Consider the following 21,697-nt stretch of genomic DNA (forward strand, 5'->3'; position numbering starts at 1 on the left):
ATTGGCCGTGGGATATAATAAAAACACTGATCTAATTTAGTACAAGAGTTTGATAAATCAACTCCTGGCTGATTCTTTAGGCTGTTCTGCTTCTTACGCCTGCAGGTGGGTTTTTGTATGTTTTACTTCTTCATCGTGACATTCTAGGTAGATTATTGGTTTTCGTTTGTTTTTAGCTTTTGGTTTTCTGGAGGGGAAGTGGGATATTGTTACGATTGTAATTTTTAAAGTAAAAGTATTAGAGGGAATGTGTACAATTTTGTTGAACTCATAACGAACGTTCACTGGGATAAACAATTTCACACAGTACAACGTGAAGGGTCTTTTCTTTTGTTTACTGAAGTATCTTTACCGGTAGTTCTTTTATTGACTCAAGTTTCGTTGCCAATGTGTTAATTAACATACAATGCCACTACCGGTCAGACAAATGCGAACAAAAGATGTTTACTGACATTGACATTGATACTGGTACTCGAGTGGACAATTAAGCTAAAAAAATGAAGTGTGACACCGATATGGCTACATCACAGTGGTCATCATTTAATTGACTTCGGCATGAAACAATGGCACATACATACATAATCAAATTCTGGCTCCACAAATCTTGACCACACAACGGTAGTAACTATTATTTTTAGAAGTCGACTCTTGTCAAAAGAACATTATAAATATTAAAAAGCGTTAGTTGAGATGCCAACTCAGCAGAATAATTCTGAATATTTTAGAAACTTCATTCCTATCAAGTACTAGGATTTTTATCTTCTATCCGATCAAGTATCTTTAATACTTTTTAACCAATGAACAGTTACTTCCTGTAAACTACTTTACATGTTCAGGTTACGCCCTGAAAAATTGTCTATTTAATGAGAAGTTTTGGGATGTAAGAACATGACTTTCTGGTCGGTCAAGCTGACAGCGTTTGCAATAAACATCGTCCACTTCAACTTACGACGTCTCTGTGTAGTAGCATCTTGTGTTACCTCTCAGCGAGTTAATTCCCTAGCTGAAGTCATCAACCGCTTAAACAGCCGGCAACAGTATTTCTCGTTGCTTAAGATCTTGTATATCTGTTCCTGTCTTTCAACCTTATATGACTTGAAATTGATTCCTCTGACATGGAGTATAAGAAAATGGATGAAGATATTCACATCTTCTGTCTTGTGTCACACGATGCTTTTTATGATAAATTCTTGTGCAGGTAGGGTATGGTCATGCTTCGTATGTGTTCATGTGCTGTGGCACCTCGGAATATCTCATTCTTCATCTGCCTTTTCCGATTTTGATACACGCTTATCGAAAATAAAAATGAAATGTTAGTCATGTGAGTTTTAGAATGTATGGCAAACGTTTTCTAAGAAATGCACCCCAGTTCCCTAATAGTATGTGGTAGAGGGCTTCATTATCATCTAATATTGCTACAGCAACAACTATAGCGAGATATATACTATTGTAGGATACACAGGGCTGGCTAACCAGTTTAAACCGGTTCTAACTGGTTTGAAGCAGCCAGTGGTGGTTAAAAATGTTCATCGATTTCTGCTTTTGAAACATACAAATAAGACACGATCTTTTGAAAAAGTTGATTCTTTAGCATTATGAAGAAGCTAAGATTGTTGTAGTAAGAGTACAAGTTATCATCACACAACCGTTGTCTATGATTTACCTTAGGCATGTGCCTCTTTGTCCTTCTTGGCCTGCACAATTTAGTTCAATATAAAAGAAAAAGCATTGCTATATTTTTTCAGAATATCTAATATATGCTATCCACCAATTAGGACTATATGTAAATGGTTAAAATGTCTATTTTTTCAAAACTTCCCCTACAGCAAGTTCCCCAGTCATATAAATGTGTTCCAATTTATTTTGATCGTTTGAAGGAGTATAATAAACTGCAAAGTCAATTTTAAGTGATTCTGACATCATCGACCCTGAATGTGGAAAGTAGATTAGTGCAATCATTTAAGAAGTTCTATGGTATATACGGATATGTTGTATCATAATATGACCTGTCTGTTTCTCAAATGATGAGTGACTGCATACCAAATTTTGACTCACAAAAGTAATTTAAAGAATTCATCAATAACAACGGATTTGTCGCTTTGGGTCAATCTTGATGGGTGCAGCTAGCTGGCAGGGTACGCTTACCCATTCCGGACACCTGATACCACCACTATTTCGTGGTTCAAGATGACCCCATTACCTTTGTCATTTTCAATATATTCCTTGGACCTGGTAAATTTCATAGTTACCTTGAATGATAATGTTTATTGGACCTGATTTGATATCTATTGCTGCCTTTGACGAGTCCAGGTAAAGTAAAAGGTCCCCATCTGTCACACTTAGGTCATTTTTATTAATCTACATGGTTATAAGTCTGTATTTGTCCAATCATAAACCATTTGCGGCTGTTCACAATACTTCTCAGTATATTCATTGATTACAGTCCTAAGGCATGCATTTGTCCATACCTTTCTCTTTCCTGATCATTTCTTCACCTTGACCTGACAACTTTCGTCCGAAAGTTGAATATCCTGTAAACGCCGTCGTGTTAAACACTACGTCTAATCTTTATATGCCAACTGATCCTGCCACATCTATTTGAGAAAAACATTTTTCTGCTCTACGAGAAAATGTTATTTGGTAGAAACAGCTCTAGTAACTGCCACTGCTAGTTTATACTTCTCTCAAGAAGTACTTTTCCTGGGTTTTTATGATATTACCGCAAATGAGTTAGTAATCGGAATCTCGTGCTCAGAAAAGCTATAACATAGCTAGACTTAAGCATGATTACTATACTGCTGAGGTACCGTCAAAGTCAGTGCAATCGGAACTATTATGAAGTCTCTTTACCAAAATTTATTAAATATGCCCATGAGGTGGTGTTCAAAATGTCGTGCTCATAACATGACTAGACCTTGGTATGACCAATATATAACAGAGGTCATGTCAAAATCGGGGCGCACAGTCTTGATAGACAGCCTAATGACAGAATTTCATTAAATATGCATATAAGCTTATTAAAAGTGTCATTAGGCACAGTTGAACTCTTATTAGTAGGATCGAAAAAACGACATGAAAGGTATATGTATGCGTATGCCATCGTTTATTTATCTTTATGTCAAGTTTGGAAGAAATTGACCGGGGCAGGCTTAGATATCTGCGTGAAAGGACGCTATTGGACGCTTGAAATTGCCCAACCAAGTGCCCCGGACACGGGGACTAATAAATTGTTTATAAACATTAGATTCGTTCAGATATACTATTTAGGCTGAGGTCACAGTACCCACTGCTTTGGTGCTTTGTTCGTCAGAAATATAACGTAAGGTTAGTGAAACAAATGTGCACATTGCAGTTTTTAATCAATCAATATTCCACTCTTTGACCATCTTTGAACTACGGCACTGTAAGAAATTCGTAGAAACAAATATCAGAGCGGGTAATTTTTAAAATTCATACAGCAAATTACATTTTTGTAACTGGTCTGTTAATCTGCCTCACCTATACTTTCGGCATACAAAAAGATCGGAAATTATTTCACAAGTACATCGGGCAGCAAAATGTGAAATTCCATGTGCTCAGCCAAAAGATATACCCGCGCCAGGCAGGCACTGCAGGAAGGCAATTATTTCCCACTGTGTTAGTAGGTGTTTCTTTTTTGTCAAACATTACACTTTGGTATCTTTATTGGAACAGCAAATGCGTGTATGCAAGTACTCGGCATTTTGTGTATGTAACATTTTCTTGTATTTTCAATTTCTCCATGTAACCGTTTCTCGTTCCTTATCAAAGCCTAATAATTACTACAGTTTAAATAAACCCCGAAATTTAAGAATTTAAGCACGATAGTACGTCAGAATGTGTCAAAATCACCAAAGAAGAAAGTAATGCAATTGTCTCATTTTTTCCTCGAAGTTGCCTGCATGATGTATACGAGGATTGAATCGGGACATTGTCCACCAAAAGTATCATCTGAAGATAAACGTGAAGATGAGGAAGATGACGTCAAAAACTTGGAAACATCAACAGGTATATTTCAACCTATTAAAACAGGATGTTACTCTAAAGCTGCGTTAGTTTCATTCTGATTGGGGTAATATAACAATAAGAAAGGTTAATCAAAATGGAAGAAGAACACGACGATATATTCATCAAGTGCAATTTTCCATTCGGAAATTCTGATCCACACTTGTAGTTTATTTTCCCCACAAAAACTATAACTTTGGTATATCTTTTTCGAATTACCTCTCTTCAAACCCTCTCTTGTTTTGCAGGTATCGCAAAGAATTTACTTCTGTTGATAATGTCAGATTCCACTTGTAGTCGGCAGGGTGTCTTAAATCAAATGTTGTTTGTTTACTCTTAGCTATAGCTATAGCTATACATTCATGATTTCATCCTTGAACCTTTTTGACACCACAGGATAAACATCTACATACTTAAACAAGCCATAGTAAAACCGATCGTTCAAAGAAGGCCGACAGACATAAATCTTCCTTGTTTTGCAAATATCATATTTTGACTGTTGTTTAAAGGCAAGGCTTGGCTATAAAATGGGTCCAGATCAGCGGGATGTCAGTGTATACGTCTTTTGGAGAGCATGTCAGTCAACACTCAACAGATCTATAAAAACTACACCAAAATTGTAACGATTGCAACAACGAAGATGTCAATACATATCATATGTAAATACGTACCGCATCGAACCCATATAGCAAAAGGTGTGAATTTGTTGAATGAAAACATAGTGCTGCTGAACTTGTCCATGAGTTATCCTGCGAGCGTTTAACATGGTCATGATGCAGTCTAAAGGTCGTCAATCACAAATGAAGCGCACAATCGTTTACAATCATTATGTCAAATAAACAAATACGGTCACACATAATAAACTCTTTGAGTAGTATAGAGCGACCTTTTATGCTCACGTGTTCACACACGTGAGCATATGTCGCAGCGATGTCTGTCTGTCTGTCTGTGTGTCTGTCTGTCTGTCTGTCTGTGCGTCTGTCTGTCTGTCTGTCTGTCTCTGTGCTCGATATCTCAAAAACGGTTCATCGGATCAGAATCAAATCTAGTAAATAGATTTAGTTCGCAAATGGCAAGAACTGATGAGTTTTTGGTGGGTGTGGCTTGCTTACTTTTTGCTCATTTGCATAATTAATGATTTTAGAAAAAAACTGGATATATATTGACAACGACTGCACACAATTTGATGAGATTTGCTACAAATGTTGATCACACCAAGATATATCAGCTGTGAAAGATATTAAGGGGTGACAAAAATATATTGGATAATTTGCACATTTAATGAACTTTCCTAATTAGGGATATATATCTGATTTGACTTGACTAAAATTGATGAAACTTGCTATGTAAATTAAAGATACTATGATACAACATTGAAAGTCGTTAAGCATTTTTGCTTCAGCCAATTCCTCATTTGCAAATTTAATGAACTTTCCTAATTAAGGAATTTATCTTTCTTGACTAGATCAAAGTTGACGAATTGCTTTGTACATTAAAGATACTATGATACGACATTATTGAAAGTCATTTAACATTTTTACTTCAGCCAATTCCTTATTTGCGTATTTAATGAGAACATTTCAGTCAATTGCTAATTTGCATATTTTAATGAACTTTCCTGATTGGGAATATATACTTGGATTTAGAATTAATCCTGTTGAATATTACTCATGTTGATTATAACACTTTCAATGAAGTTGCAAACATGTGGCCAAGGTTCAAATTTACACATAACTGCAATACATAATGAAACACGTGAGCATCTTCAGACTGCGTAGTCACATTAAGAAGTATAAAATGATCTCCCCATTCTATATAACACCGACATAAGTTACGCTGTTTCCTAAGGGACTGGACATAAATTACAGGGGGTGGGCCGGTGTTTTTTGAAACACCGCTACATCAAAAATAGTGACCCTTCAAAAGTTCATGCACAAAAATTAGTGACCCTCCCCCTTATCCCTGCATGAAAATAAGTGACCCTCCCCTGTTACTAAGTATCCCAAACAAACACGCAATGTGTTCAAGACCTCCTTCTGACTTACTATACGTTTGAAGTCCCCTCCCAAAAAAAGGCAAAATGCGGCCGATATAAAGCTTTGTCCAAAAAATAACAAATCATATGTGTGTGATAATTCATGTAAATGTTCTTTGCTTGAAGTGGCAGGAAAAAGTGCATGCATGTACAAAAAATGTAATTTTTAGATTTCATCGATAATGTCGATTCACTATGCATGGCAGCCTATGATGAAACTATGAATATTTTTTTCCCAATACAAAACTAGGTACATCTGTGCATTTATGTACACCTAATTATTAGTATTAATGTTCATGATTAGACTAGAGTGGTTACAAGTCAATGGTTGTGCAAGAAATTTGATTTTGGAATTTCACTGAAATGTCCATTCCTTATACATGGCAGCATATGATGAAACTATGAATATTTTTTTTTCCAATACAAGACTAGGTACATCTGTGCATTTATGTACACCTAATTATTAGTATTAATGTTCATGATTAGACTAGAGTGGTTACAAGTCAATGGTTGTGCAATAAATTTGATTTTTGAATTTCACTGAAATGTCCATTCACCATGCATGGCAGCCTATGAATATTTTTTTCCAATACAAGACTAGGTAAATCTGTGCATTTATGTACATATAATTATTAGTATTAATGTTCATGACTAGACTACAGTGGTTTCAAGTCTATGGTTGTGCAAGAAATTTGATTTTGGAATTTCACTGAAATGTCCATTCACTATGCATGGCAGCCTATGAATCTATGAATATTTTTTTCCAATACAAAACTAGGTAAATCTGTGCATTTATGTATACCTAATTATTAGTATTAATGTTCATGATTAGACTAGAGTGGTTTCAAGTCAATGGTTGTGCAAGAAATTTGATTTTGGAATTTCACAGAATGTTGATTCACTATACATTGTAGGCCATGAGGAAACTACACATAACTCATAGGTTATCTGATCCTAAATTGTTATTCAAAAGTTGTTCGACCTGAAGCTTCCAGTTGTTATTGATGACATTTTGCACTATTCTGAATAGTTTGCATTCTGTCAATGTCCTCAAAAAATGAAAAATGTACATACAGCTTCATGAACATTTGACACCGACCTATGCCCAATGTATTGTCAATGGGAGAATGATATCAAATAAGTGATCTCCCAAATTGTTATTGAAAGCGTCATTATAGGGGACAGTTTATTTGTACAATAGAGGAGTTGGATAAGTAGAAATCATGAAAACTTAAATCAATGTGGCTGCTTGGATCATCAATACATTGTTTATTATACTCTTAAACTTGCGCCCGAAGGGGGCGCCGAAAATGGAAATGACAGAAAATGAAAGTGCCAGGAGGTATTTTTTCATTTTTCAGTATTTCATATTCTGTAATACGTGCACATGCAATTTCAGCTTTTATGCATAAAAAAGGTGACCCTCCCCCATAGGCTAGCACAAAATTTTATGACCCTTCAAAAATGCTTGCGCGAAAAATGGCGACCCACCCCCAAAAAAACACCGGCCCACCCCCACCCCCTGTAATTTTTGTCCAGTCCCTAAACCCCTTCAGACCCTGGCATAGTGCCATAGCCACAGACAAACAAATATATGTAACTACTGGGAATACACATGAAACCCATTATCAATCTATGCTTAAATGATATCGGAGATGTGAAAATTAATCAGGGCACAAAGATGCTTAAGAACAATCGCAGGGGCTATATATTACAATACAAGCATGCTGAAAGCTATTTTGTACAAAACCTACCAGGAGTACAGCAGCACGAATATCTGCCAGGAACCCTGAGTGAGCAAGAAGACTCAGCATACGTGCAATCACAACAAGCAATGATATTTTCTGGCTGCAGTTGGAACGAAGCGCAGCAAAATTGTGTATCCATGCATCCTACCATAGTTGCTAGATTGTGTGGTCACACCAACGGAGTGCCAAGTGTTCCATTTGCGTTGGACTACGATAGCAGTGACGAGGTGTACAAGATGCAGGATTTTCGTTCATTGGCTTCCACCTCCAGACCCAATGCTGAAGAACTTCTATTGCTAATGGCAGATCCCACTTGTTGTCAGAGGCGTTTTATATCAACTTATGTTAATTTACTTTTGGTCAGTTTCATCCTTGAACTTTGGTGACGCCAAAGGACTTGGTTATAAATATCCGTACATGCTTACAGTAAAGATAATCCATATAGTGTCAAATGAAAATTTGATGCAAATTTAAATGAACGTTGTCTTCAACTCAAAAGATCAATTATTTTATGCTTTCGGAAGGAAGTAGACAAATGATCTGGTAATGGCAGTGCATGTATCAGCAACTAAGAGAGTGCTAGCCCGTATAAGTTATATGAAAAATGGAGATGCAGAGGGCAAATACTGTCGATTTTTACAACGGCACGGTAAAGGTCTGACCCCAGCGGGACTTTTCTGACTGTCCTACAGTGCTTGTATATGTGTCCTCAATGCACAGGGAAAGAACAAGCATGGCCGTTGGCAGCAGCGGGGCCGTCCTAACACAGCAACAGTCTCTCAGACGCCTTGAAGGTATGATTGTGGCTACAGACGAAGACAAAATGATCAAAGATACCAAGATAGAATCGCATAAACATAGGGAATATTAGAAATGGCCGTCAGTCCTCAACTTTACCTGTTACCAAGCAGTATGGAAATCTTCCTGTACAGTATGGCTGGCTAAAGCAATGAATTGTAACTTGAAACTCCGGATGTGAAATTGGGTTACAATGATGATGTCAATACTTCATGATAACAGAGTGCAGTCTATAAATGGAAAGATCACATCAGACACTTTACATTGTACGTCAGGGCACTACATTAGTGCTCCAAAGTGTGCTTGAGCCATGAAGGGAACCTCCGGTACAGTCCAAGATGGAGCATCCAGATCCAATATATGAGTATATAAAGAATGGGTTAATAGTAATTGCAACTACATCAGTGATAACGGCATTTATTGTGGTAAGATGCTTAGTAATAATGCATTTTTTTTTGCAAATTGAATGGGACGTACATCATAACTTCACCATGTATATTTTATTTTTTCTGTATAAAATTTTGACATAGATTTTCTTTCTACTAAGAATAGCAGATATGACAAGTGCATTTAATGAGACTTCAAGAGATGCTGGGATCTGAGACATTGTTGTCCGAGAGGACGGGGTGATGACACTAGTGAAAAGATGTTTCTGTCAGAAATTACATGTTAGGAAAAGTCAAGAATTGGAATGATCGGCAACATAAGGGGCCTTCCAGACATACGAGTCAAGCCTCTGTGCTGTTATCAGTGACAACTTAGTACTGATCTTAAGAATGACTTGACTCTCACTACTGAAATACAAACAATAAAAGGCCGCAAAGACAACGAGTGAGGATTCGTGGTTGCCCTTTAATGCTGGTCTAATTACTGCTGAACATTTGGAATTTGGGGTGGGCGCAATAACAACCCTAATTGCGGTGATGGCCATGTCGATGAAGATTACGAATGAATCCCGAATTCCAAATTGTGAATCCCGAAGTGGATGAGACCATACCAGAGATTACGAAGGGCTCTTACAAAGCTTTTAAAGTGACTGCATTGTTAAGCCTGAAGATAAATGATCGAAAAATAACTTTACAAAGGTGGAAAAACATCAGGCTAGGGTTGAAGCCAGTCGTCAGATTAAATTTCAGAAAAAACAAGTCGAACAGCTGAAGGGTCCATCAGAGACGTGCCAGAACACAGATTGTACAATAATTGTTACATATTTATAGGTATTACAGTTGTCAGCAAAACTGCTATTGGGTTACATCAAGCAAAGCCAGTATTTGAACTGTAAAAATGCATCACCGGAGATGTCAGCACCACAGCCAAGATGTATTATATGGGCCAGGGGACTACGCAGTTCATGATGTTGAATAATTAATCTTTTCTCTTTCCATAGCGGACATGGAGCTGTTCGTAAACCCACTGTATGATGGATCACTATCGGCCTGATTATTATGAAAACAAAGGTTGAAAATGCAAGAAACCATCTCTTTATAGGAGTTGTAAACTAGCAGGGGTAGTTATCTGAGCTGTGGCCACAAAATATGTTTTCGAGGAGAGCAATATTATTCCAAAAGAACCTTATCTGTAGATAAAAATATAGCAGTGATAGGTGTGACAGTTTTAGGAACATAACCTAATGTAATGGTGTTTAAAGGACGTTCAGTGCTTGTTTTACATTAAATTTCTACCCAGGGGTGATAGTTCTGCTGGTGGACAGAATTGTCCCATTGGCTGTCTTACGCCCAGTTTGATAGTGAGTATGTGAATGTAAGTGCTTAATGAACTCTAGATCCACAGCTTGAGAGGAGGGGTCACAGTTAGAAACATTATAACAACTTAACTCGGTTATTGAACCACTCTTTTTTAAGGGTGGGGATTTGCTAGGTGCCGTACGTTGTGGGTTTGAATCCGATAGAAATTATACTCAATTATTAGGGTACAGAGGAGAAAGACAACAGCATAATCGAGTCCTAGAACTGTTTCAGGCGGATACTGAAAAGTATTATGAACATCTGCAAATGATTTATGACTTGGGTGAAAGAGACCTTGACATTATGCAGATTGATGAGAGGGATAAGTGAAACAGATGAAGACCTTGCACTTTATGAGAAAGCCAGCAAAATTGCCGGAGACTACATCGCCCCTCCATACTTCTGATAAAGGCCAACTTTGCAGACTATTATACCCCTCCGATGTTCAAAAGAAAGAAATGGGAATTTGAAGTGGGAACTCATTTATGTGACTAGTGGGCTTGCTTTTGGCGAAATTTCGATGTTGACATATTTTAACCTCGCCTCATAGACACTGCATAGTGATGTTTGGTGTAAAATCAAAGTTTTGTGAAAAGACATAGCAATATTGTTTACCTTCATATTGAGAATGTGAAGGCTAGGAAGGACAAACAGGCACATCCTTAAAGTAAATCCCAGTCAATGATTGCATAATGGTAATCAGTATCATAATATATTTAGCTTCATTACGGAATGCCAGACTCTTAATTTTTTTAAACGACTGGATGTTATTGTATTTTTGTCATGATGCAAACGATGACGAAACAGCTTCATCACCCCTGCAAGAATATTTGGTGTTCAAGTTGATCCATGACATAGGATTCAGGCATATGGAAATATCTACTGTAAAATATAGCTCCCTTACAAAAATTTATTTAGTGTTACATAGTCATGTAATGTTTTGGTAGGTTGTTTCTTCATGTTTTAGGGGGGGCCAAGCTTACGTTTAGGCCTCTATTGGTCTTACTGGCATTTTTCTATTTTCTTCTTCTGCCGTTTATTTGCTCCTCTAGAACTAAAAACCATTACAGCTACATCTCTCAAACTTGTTACAGTTGTCAGGGCATCTGAGAGGTCTATTTGTCCATTGGTCACATGACCAGGCGCCCATATTGGATTTTCGGAACAACGAAAAATGGCTTCTCCTAATGACCTAGGGGGCTGGTCGATTTTAATTTTTTTGTAAAGCAACCTTTGCCTCTGATCATTCAAATTTGCAAATGAAATCTTGAGCGGTCACGTGACCTTGGCCGCCATATTGGACTTTCAAAAATTAACATTTTAACCTGTAAAAATCTTCTTCTCCAGAACCGACAAACTAATGGAACTGAAATTTTACTCCGATTATTCTCATTTTGAGCACTTTCAAGCTTACAAAAGGGGATTTGGATCGGTCATGTGGTTTGGTGGCTAGTTTTAAAAAATTCCAATTTAATCTTTAAAAGTCTTCTCCTCCAGAACCAACTCACCATTTAATTAAAAATTTGACTTGTATCATCCTTAGAGTGTGTACTATTAAGTTTGTGAAAAGCATTTCTATTGGTAACTGGATTGGCAGCCACATTTTTGTGAAAAACCTACGATTACCAGTTAGTAATATTCAAAAATCTTCTTCTCCAGAACCCATGCACCATTTGAACTGAAATTTTACTTGATTGTCCTTAGTGTAAGTACTAATAAGTGTGCAAAGCATATTTGGATTGGTCGCGTAATTTGGTGGCCATACTGGTTTTCATAAAAAAACTTTAATAACCATGAGATGATATTCAAAATTATATTTACAAGAACCAAAAGACCTTTTAAAACTCAAATTTCGCACATAGTATCATCAGTGCAAGTACTTTCAACCATTGCGACCGCTTGGGCCCCGCCAACACTACTTGCAGCTTTAACTGTTGTTTAAGGTTAGTTTGGTTTTTTGGGGGAGGGCTATCTGTGGCTATAGCACTGATGTCGGGCTCCGAAAGGGTAATGTAAATTATGTAACTGACACAAGTGCTACATAGAATGAGGAAGCCATTTTATGCCTTTAACATCGACTGCTTAGGTTGTAATCCAGGCAAAATTACGCATAATGGTTTGAAAATCCGGAAAACCTGCAAGAATTACACAGAAACAGTCATTCTATTCTACTACTCTGATACTACATGTTAGCTGGGATGATGATGACCAAAGGGCGTAACGGATAAGGTTTTGAGCTGTGAAGACAATATCATTCGGTAACTAATGTGTCGGAAATGTGCCTAAAGGACTTTTTGTTTGTATGTGTGTTGTTGTTTTGTTGTATTTTTGGTTTGCATGTTGATGACGTATGAGAAGTACAATGTGATCATTGTGAAAAAGATGTTTTCTGTATAATAAACATTGAAGAATTTGAATACATTCAAAACATTATGTACATATAGTTACAGTGTATTAATAACCTTGTATTTCCAGTTTTTGTTGGAGGTTCATCATGGCTTTCATCGTTGGAGACATTTTGTCACTTAGGATTTTAAAGTATCAACTGGCATACTCAAAACGAGTTAAAATAGTTGTGCGCACAATGTTTCCAGTATGTATGGACGAAAAGTTGTGAGTTCGCGTCTAAGACTTTAACACTTAGGCAATTTAAAGTGCAAGCTCTTCGTGACTAAAAAAACGAGTTGCAAAGACTTTTGAATGTAAACAAAAACAGTTTGCAGGTACCCATGCAGACCGCATCATTTCGATAAAGTAATGGTCCATACCTTAGTACTGCAGTTATGACGTTATATTAGTCTGTATCAGCTGATAATTGCGTGTAAACTGATTAGCATTGATAACAACTTCCTGCATACACAAATCGTAGATCATATCACTTTGTGTCTTTACCGTAATTTACACACTCATTTGCATATGCCCACTGCAGTGCTAGTGAATAACAACCTACTGGAAAACAAGTCACTAGCATTTAGGAAATATAAAATGGGCATTTTTTTTTATTTTAAACGTTTGTCAAGAACGAAAGCATGTGAAACTAGAATATCAATCATTGAAGAACAGATTCTTGATATGTTTTAATATACAAATGAATATAAAGTGATGAAAGCAAACAGTCGGCATTTATTCCTAAGTTCTTTAAAATTTAATTTCTATTTTTTCCAAAAGGTAAACTCCAATGTGAAGTCACGTCGAAATGTGCCGTGATAAATTGCTTGAAGGTGATTCTCTTGCTACTGTTGCTCTACCTGTTCGTCTGTTCGCTCAACGTGATGGGTTCAGCATTCACTCTGATTGGGGGCTCTACTGCTGGCAAAGCTGTCTTTGAGAGCGAAATCATGAATAATCCTGTTTCCGGGTTGATGGTTGGTGTCATTGTCACGGTTTTGGTACAGAGTTCGAGTACGTCGACTTCACTTATCGTCGCTATGGTAGCCGCTGATCGTAAGTATTCAGATAGAAAATGGCTGAGGTAGTATGCACCTCGAAAGCGCAAGACTTAAACTTTTGCTCAAACATTCCTAAATGAAACTTTCAACCATTCTCTTACCGAGTCAAGAATGAAAGTCAGGGGTCACCGTGCAAAAGTTTCAACTAGGGAAACAAATTACTTAATATTAACCGATAATTGAAATTCAAATTGGCTGCCATCCCTATTTTAATTCTATGGGGAAATTATTAGATATTCGCTATCCAGCACTGTACACTGCACACTATTCGACAGATTTTTTTTGTGCAGTGAGTTACGCAGTAGAACCAGGTTTAATACGATGGAAGAGCGTTCTCTATCAAGCAAAATGTCGTTATGGTGTAAGTCAACTCCAAACATTAATGAAAACGTGACGAATATTTGGGCTAGAATCAAATTTGTGATAAGAAAAAAATGTATATCCACAAAGTATCATGCTCGTATTGTCATTTCAACGAAGTAATACACGCTTTTTAATTGACTGACTTGTAACCTAGCTCTTTCTGTTTCTCTTTGGCATTCTTTCCTACTGATTATAAGTTATAAGCGTTACGCAAGCGATTCCAATGATAATGGGGGCAAACATTGGAACTTCAATCACAAACACTATCGTGTCCATGGGTCAAGTCGCCAGTCCAGAGCAATTCAGAAGGGCATTTGCAGGGGCTACTGTCCACGACTGCTTTAACTGGTTGTCAGTTTTGGTTCTTCTGCCACTGGAGGTCGCTAGTAACTATCTCTACCTGTTAACCGAAGCCATCATTGGTCATTCTAATGTAGAGGCAAACGAAGATTTTCACGTTGATTTCCTTAATGTAATCACAAAACCGTTAACAAAATTGATCATACAAGTACGTAATGCTAATTTTCATATCGCATTTACAATTTTTCAAATATGTTTACTGCCATATTAGTAAGCCACATTGGTCTCAGACCTTTCTCCAATGCTCTAATACAATTACACTCCCCCATCATAAGTTTATCGCGTAGTCTTAAGAGTACCTGCCGTTGTCACGTGATTACTGAATAAAGAGCTCCCTCATGTTACAACCGTAGTCATAAAAATCAAAGATGGGCAAACATCGTCAATTTGGACTTTATGGTTGTTTCAGTAAATATAATCAAAACATTGAAACAGCCAAACAACTACACAAGCTACAATTACAATCGTGTACCATGTTCAAACCTTGCGAATATTATCAACTACCTTCTACATGGCAATCAGGGTACGGTGCGTCTCCGACTACAACTAACAACCGGAAGGTTCTGAACAACCTTTTATTCATTTATCTGCAGCTGGATAAGAGTTTGATCGCAAAGATTGCCCTCGGTGAGATAGCGGAAACATCAAAAGTTAGCCTGGTGAAAAGATGGTGTGAGAAGGACGATATCATGATGAACATCAACGTGACTAATTTGGTTAATGGCACCAACGTGACAGCTTTGTCTGAAGTCACAAACTATACGAACTACATAAAGCGCTGTAAGTATTGATTACGTTGCAACGATTCTTTGCGTGGATAGGTTTCTCAGCGTTCAATCATAACTTACAGAAGATGAAAGGTTTTTTAGAAGTATTTAACTTCCTTAATTACTTCGTATGATAACAATAGATTACTCACAGATTGAAGTGAAGTATATTTGGGGTAGAAAACCGAAAATTGGGTATTAATAATTAAAATGAATTTTTAAGTCAAACTTTATACAACTTTATGAAATTTAATATGCCATCTGAAACTAGAGTATATACCAAAAAATAACAATTTAAATTTGTTTTGTAATATCTGTTCTCATTTTTAAATATGGCAGGGGTTGTTTTAAATCACAATAACCATAATAGAGATTCAAAATGTAGGAACTTCGTTGTTTAGTAAAGTTCTCTTTTTGTTGTATATTATTTGAACAACTTAAAATGAATAGTTCACAAAAATAGAACTAGGCCATAGTGGAGTTAAATGTCTTTGAACTGTTGAAACCGGGACGAACAAGAAACCAGGAAATCGGGTCATTTGCATAAATTTCCATAATTTTTTTTATTTTTTTTTTTTATTTTTTTATTGGCTTTCAGAAAAAGAAAGACAAAACAAAAAATAACAACAACAGAAAAGAAAAACCAAACAAAGAAAAAAACAAAAAAGCAGGACAGTGCTTCGGTTTAAAATCTCAAAATTCTATTGGCAAAATAGACTTAATTTTGACCATTTTGAATCCGTGTCATCTTTATCAAAGAAACTTAATTTATGTTTATGTTTTTCTACTGTTATTCTTCTTGTACCCATATTGTAAATTGTGAATCTTTGGTATTCTGTGCAATCTTCTGCAATCATATATGTATTTCTTACCTAAAATTACTAAAACATTAACAGTGAATGTATCATCTTTCGTTATAATTCCCAATATAACGTTCTCTGGAATCAGTGTTATTGGAATATTACAATTTTTCAGCAAAAGCGATTCTACATCACTCCAAAATTGAAGAATATGTTTGCACTCAAAAAAAAGATGGACTATGTCTTCCACCCATTCATTACAAAAAGTACATTTGTCATTTGTGATTACATTTCTTATTTTTAAAAATTTATTGGTAGCTATTGTACGTGTAAGAATCTTGTACTGAAAGCTTTGCAGGGCAGTATCGTCTGTAATTTTGAAGGTCAATGGAAAGAATTTTTTTAGGTCACCGACATGAAATCTTTCTATCCACTTGGTCGTACTGACTTGTGTTTTAACTTTGTTCATTACCGTACTTTGAAAAAGACTTAAATATACTTTCCTACATATTTTTTCTGAAAAACACTGGTTTATTAATCGATTATGTGTTTTATTTTTTATTTTTGCTTTCAATTGCTTAGGAATAGCATCAATAATACTTATGAACTTCAACCTTTCTGATTGTGGTATATTGTATTTATGACTAAATTGATTAAATGTCATGACACAGTGATTTTCATCTAGTAAATCTTCCAAATTGCAGATACCATGTCTATGCCACTTAACATAATGCACTGATTTATTATCGATTTGAATGTTTGGATTGGACCAAATGCACTGTGTGACTGGATCGCTTTCTTCGTCGTCTTGATTCAATTGTTTCAGTTGGTCAGACCATGTCATCAAAGTATCTTTCCAGAACTTATTTTGACTAAAATATATTGATGCTACATTCCTTGCAATTGATGGAGTAAAATAGTGGAGACACTGACCACTAAATCCACTAACTGCCTTAAACCATTCCTTCCATTGACTTTTTTTATCACACATTAATCTATGAATCCAAGTAATATGTAAAGAACTAGCTAATGTTGACAAGTCTAACATGTTCAGACCGCCATTTTGCACATCACAGCATAATCTTAGTCTGTTTATTTTTGGCTGTCTGTTGTTCCATATAAAGTTAAAGAGAACGTCATTCACTTTTTTTACGAGAGTTGTGGACATAATTGGTAGGACTGACATAATATGTATGAGCTTCGGTATTGCCAATGTTTTAACCACACATATTTTCCCACATAGAGTCAGAGATCTTGTCGCCCATATACTTAACAAGCGTTCAATTGAACTGACAACCGGCAAGTAGTTTAGTTCTTCAATTATTTCAAGCTTTACATCAAAGGTGATTCCAAGTAGAGTGAAAGGTTCGTCAGACCATCGAATATTTTGTTTTGTTTCCAGCCGTTCCCCACAGCAGGCTTTTGAACCAAACCAAATCGCTTTAGTTTTATCAAAGTTTGGACAGAGACCAGAGATTAAAGAAAACTTTTCCAATATGTTAAGGGCCTCCTGCAATGACCTTTGTGAACCATCTAAGAGTAAAAACGAATCATCAGCATACTGACCTAGCAGGAATTCTCTCTGACTTATGTAAAAACCTTTAACGTGGGGAGACCTTCTTATTGAGGCTGCCAAAAGCTCGACTGCTGTAATGAACAAGTAAGGCGACAATGGGTCACCCTGTCGAACTCCTCTATGAAGATCGAAAAATTGTGAAAAGTTCCCATTATTTATTACACAACTGTTTATATTTCTATAACAAATTCCTACCCATTTACAGAAACTTTCACCAAACTTGAAATATTTCAGTACTTTAACATATAGTCCCATTCTATTGAGTCGAAAGCTTTTTCGAAGTCGATCAAAACATTAAACCTGGCAAATTCTTTTCTTTGGCGGTGGATAAAACATCGTAGACGAGTCTGGTATTTTCCCCAATAAATCGCCCTTTCAAAAACCCCTTTTGATTTTCATGGATAATATCGGGTAACACACCTTTCATTCTATTGGCTAACACTGTTGATGCAATCTTATAATCTGTGTTCAATAGAGTTATTGGTCGCCAGTTCTTTAAAAGTTGCCTGTCTTTATTTTGTTTTGGCAAACATGTAATTATACCTTGTTTTTGTGTTATTGAGAATTCACCAGAATGGAGAGCTTGATTTAATGACCTCGTGACGAATTTTCCAATTGTCACCCAGAACATCTTATAAAACTCTGGTGGAAAGCCGTCTGAACCTGGACTTTTATTATTTGACATACCTTTCAATGCTTTTGTACATTCTTCAATTGTCAATGCACCCTCTAATTTTTGACTCTGCTCTACATTAAGTTTAGGGATATCTTCATGGTCTGTCAGAAACACACTGTCAGTTATGTTCTCACGACCTCGTTTACTAGTATACAGTGCTTCATAATATGATTTTTAAATTTCCATAAATTTACACTTCTTACGCAGCCATCTAACGACTGCTTGTCATGCATAAAGGTGACCGCAGGCAATAGCTTAGGTTACCAAACTAATGAAAAACGAATTAATCTTTGCAAGAAATTGATTTTGGGAGAAATACGATGTGTTATATGCAACGCCACCCGCCACTATGCTTGAATTTATAAGTCTCATCACGGTATACGCATATTTGCAATGTGATTACTTTCCTGCCTATCTCGGATTGCAACGTCTCATTTTCAGGTGAAAGTGTGAAAGAACTCAATCTTGCTTATTATAGAAGTAGAGTCACTCAAGTTTTAAATTTTTGTATTTCGTTTTCATTCGTTTCAGGTGACCACATATTTGCGCATTCCGACCTAAACGACACAATTATTGGCATCATATTGCTGATAATATCCTTGTTGATTATGATTAGCAGTCTCATATCGATCGTGAAACTTCTCCAATCCATGCTCAGAGGGGGCGTTGATAGAATTGTCAAGAAGATGGTGAACGCAGACTTCCCGGGGAAGCTGAGTTTTCTCACCGGTTATGTGGCAATCCTTGTCGGTGCTTGTCTGACAATGTTACTACAGAGCAGTTCGATATTCACGTCGACCATAACCCCTCTTGTCGGCCTGGACGTCATAAAACTTGAGAGAGCCTATCCGCTAACGCTCGGCGCAAACATCGGCACGACCGTGACCGGACTGCTGGCGGCGCTTGCCAATTCGGATGCCAAACACTTCGAGCATGCTTTGCAAATAGCGCTATGTCACTTATTTTTCAACATCAGCGGCATTATAATCTGGTATCCTTTCCCTTACATGAGGAAAATTCCCATTGAAGCGGCTAAAAAGCTCGGAAACATAACAGCAAAATACAGATGGTTTGCCCTCATGTATCTTATTTTTATGTTTTTCCTCCTCCCCGGTTCTATTTTCGCTTTATCTCTCGCAGGGTGGCAGTGGTTAGTTGGAGTGGGCGTGCCTATTGTCTTATTAATTGTCTTAATAATCATCATGAATGTTCTACAAGCTAAGGCTCCGCACCGTCTGCCAAAAACGCTCAGAAATTGGAACTTTTTGCCTGAATGCATGCATTCACTGGAGCCGTTGAACCGATGTGTGAAGAATTTAAGCTGTCTACCACGCCATCGCCGTAAAGACGCCGCAAAAGAGTTACCGGTTGACTCAGTAGTTGACGGAAGATATCAAAACTCTAACGGTATGATGAAAGATAGCGGTCAAAATCACGTCGCAGGTAAAGAACGTGTAATAACAATGCTGGTGACCACAGTGTGAAACACACCGGCAGCGGAACAAACTCATCGGCATTAATATTTGTTGGAGCTTTAGAAGGCACCAACCTTCTATTCCGATGCAAGAAATCTTAATGTTCAATACCTTCAAACAAAATACAACCAACAAAACTTATCGTAGTATGCGCCTCGAATATGGAAGCCTTAAACTTTTGCTCTAACTTTTCTCTGTGATACCTTCAATACTGCCCTCACCAAATCAATGATAAAATGATTTAACACGATGCGTAGTGTGGTCTGAAAAAAAAACCAAATCGTCCAACATTTACCGATATTTGAATTTCAAAATGGTCGCAAGTTCTGAGTTGAACTCTGCTTAGACTAAAGTTTCGATTTTCGAAAATCTAAGAAGGTGAAGATTGTTCTCACACCTAGAGCTTCAAAATGATCCACCATAAGTGACAGACCAGAAAAGTTTTGATAAAATTTGAGAGCCTATTTACATTCAATAATGAGATATTTTAGCCCACACACAATCTTACGCCCAGTAACACCTACAGTCAACGCTATACAGAGAGAATGAGAAAACGGTCTGTATTTTGACTTTTGAACAAGTAACAAGTACAGTTGACTAAAACTCAATATTCTGTGTTTCCCCTATGCACAAACAAAAGGCAAAAGCTTTCTGAGAGCTTTCTTTCCATACTCATGCATACTCTTGGGTTATGACAGGTATGGTAGTGTTAGATCAATGTTTGTCTGTAATTACATCGGTGGCTTTGGTGCCCTGCTGTAACGTGGTAGCTTGCACCTCGTGGACTGATATTCGGACTCTCAAACTTTTACAATTCCTTTCTGATATACCACTTGTGGGGGTTCATTTTAAAGCTCTTGGTGTAAGAAAACTTTTCACCAACTTAATATTTCGAAATTCGAAAATTTTATTTTTCTATATAGAGTTAACACAGGGATGGCGGCCATTTTGAATATCAAATCTCGGTAAATCTTGGCTTATTTGTTTCTCTTGTACCAAAATTTGCACTGTGACCTCCGATTTTTATTATTGATTTTGAAAGAGAATGATTGAAAGATTTCTTAAGGACAGTTTGAGAAAGTTAAGTCTTTCACTTTCAAGGTGCATACGACAGATGCATATACTACGTATACCTTCAACTCTGACTGACGAAAATGGTGGATAAAGTCAGTTTTTACTATGAAATATATTTCCATAAGCAGCTGCAGTTTTGTTATACATATACCACCTGTATTTTTATTCGGTTTTAAAATGTATATTGACAAGTATTTAGTCTAGTCCCAAATATATCAAGACAATAATGTCTGACTTAAGAAAAATGGTGAATAAAGTCAGATTTTTTACTGTGAGTTATTAAATACATTTCCATTAGCACGTGCAAGTTTTGTGTGTTTTACATATCATCGGCATGTTTATTCATTCTGAAACGTACATTATGCAGTCCAGTCTGATAGCCAATAAAATGATTTCAGACTTAAGAAAATGGTTGATAAAGAAAGATTTATTTTACTATGAGTATATATGTATAAAATATATTTCCGTTGGCAGCTGCAAGTGTTTTTGTTGTACTTGGGCCTCAGCCCAAGTACATTTGTTTTCATTCCGTGGGAAAAAACTGTAAGGTATAACCATTTCTGGCTGAGACCAGGGAGGGCAAAATGTATTGGCTTCATCTTTCTTGGCATAATAAATGGCGTAATGATGTTAACTGAATGGAAGTGCTGCTCTCAGCCAGTCTTGAATAAGTGAGATGTGAATATAAATGCTTCTCTATCTGAGTTTTGCCACAATATCTTCTGAATATAATCAAAATGTGCATCGAAATGCAACAATTAATGCACCCTCCGTTTACTAGGCGATGGCACGACCCTTGCTACACCCA

At 36.7% G+C, this 21,697-nt stretch overlaps 1 protein-coding gene across 1 annotated transcript; it reads left to right on the top strand.

The window, feature by feature from the left end:
• The first annotated feature begins 3,254 nt into the window (after window positions 1–3,254).
• LOC139115325 (sodium-dependent phosphate transport protein 2B-like) lies at window positions 3,255–21,291 on the top strand. The gene is made up of 6 exons (XM_070677352.1): window positions 3,255–3,324; window positions 3,913–4,026; window positions 13,518–13,793; window positions 14,359–14,669; window positions 15,115–15,301; window positions 18,872–21,291. Exons 2-6 carry the CDS (start codon window positions 3,921–3,923, stop codon window positions 19,822–19,824), a joined length of 1,833 nt encoding a protein of 610 aa, XP_070533453.1. The 5' UTR covers window positions 3,255–3,324; window positions 3,913–3,920; the 3' UTR covers window positions 19,825–21,291.
• The last annotated feature ends 406 nt before the right edge of the window (window positions 21,292–21,697 follow it).

The sequence above is a fragment of the Ptychodera flava genome, chromosome 17 (genome assembly GCF_041260155.1).
Source record: "Ptychodera flava strain L36383 chromosome 17, AS_Pfla_20210202, whole genome shotgun sequence".
Lineage (NCBI taxonomy): Eukaryota > Metazoa > Hemichordata > Enteropneusta > Ptychoderidae > Ptychodera > Ptychodera flava.

Bases quoted from the DNA above. Each gene is read 5' to 3' on its own strand.
- LOC139115325 (XM_070677352.1), top strand. From the start codon at position 3,921: ATGATGTATACGAGGATTGAATCGGGACATTGTCCACCAAAAGTATCA. The intron at 13,794-14,358 runs GTAAGTATTCAG...ACTGATTATAAG, and splicing joins CGCTATGGTAGCCGCTGATC to TTATAAGCGTTACGCAAGCG. The intron at 15,302-18,871 runs GTAAGTATTGAT...CATTCGTTTCAG, and splicing joins TACGAACTACATAAAGCGCT to GTGACCACATATTTGCGCAT.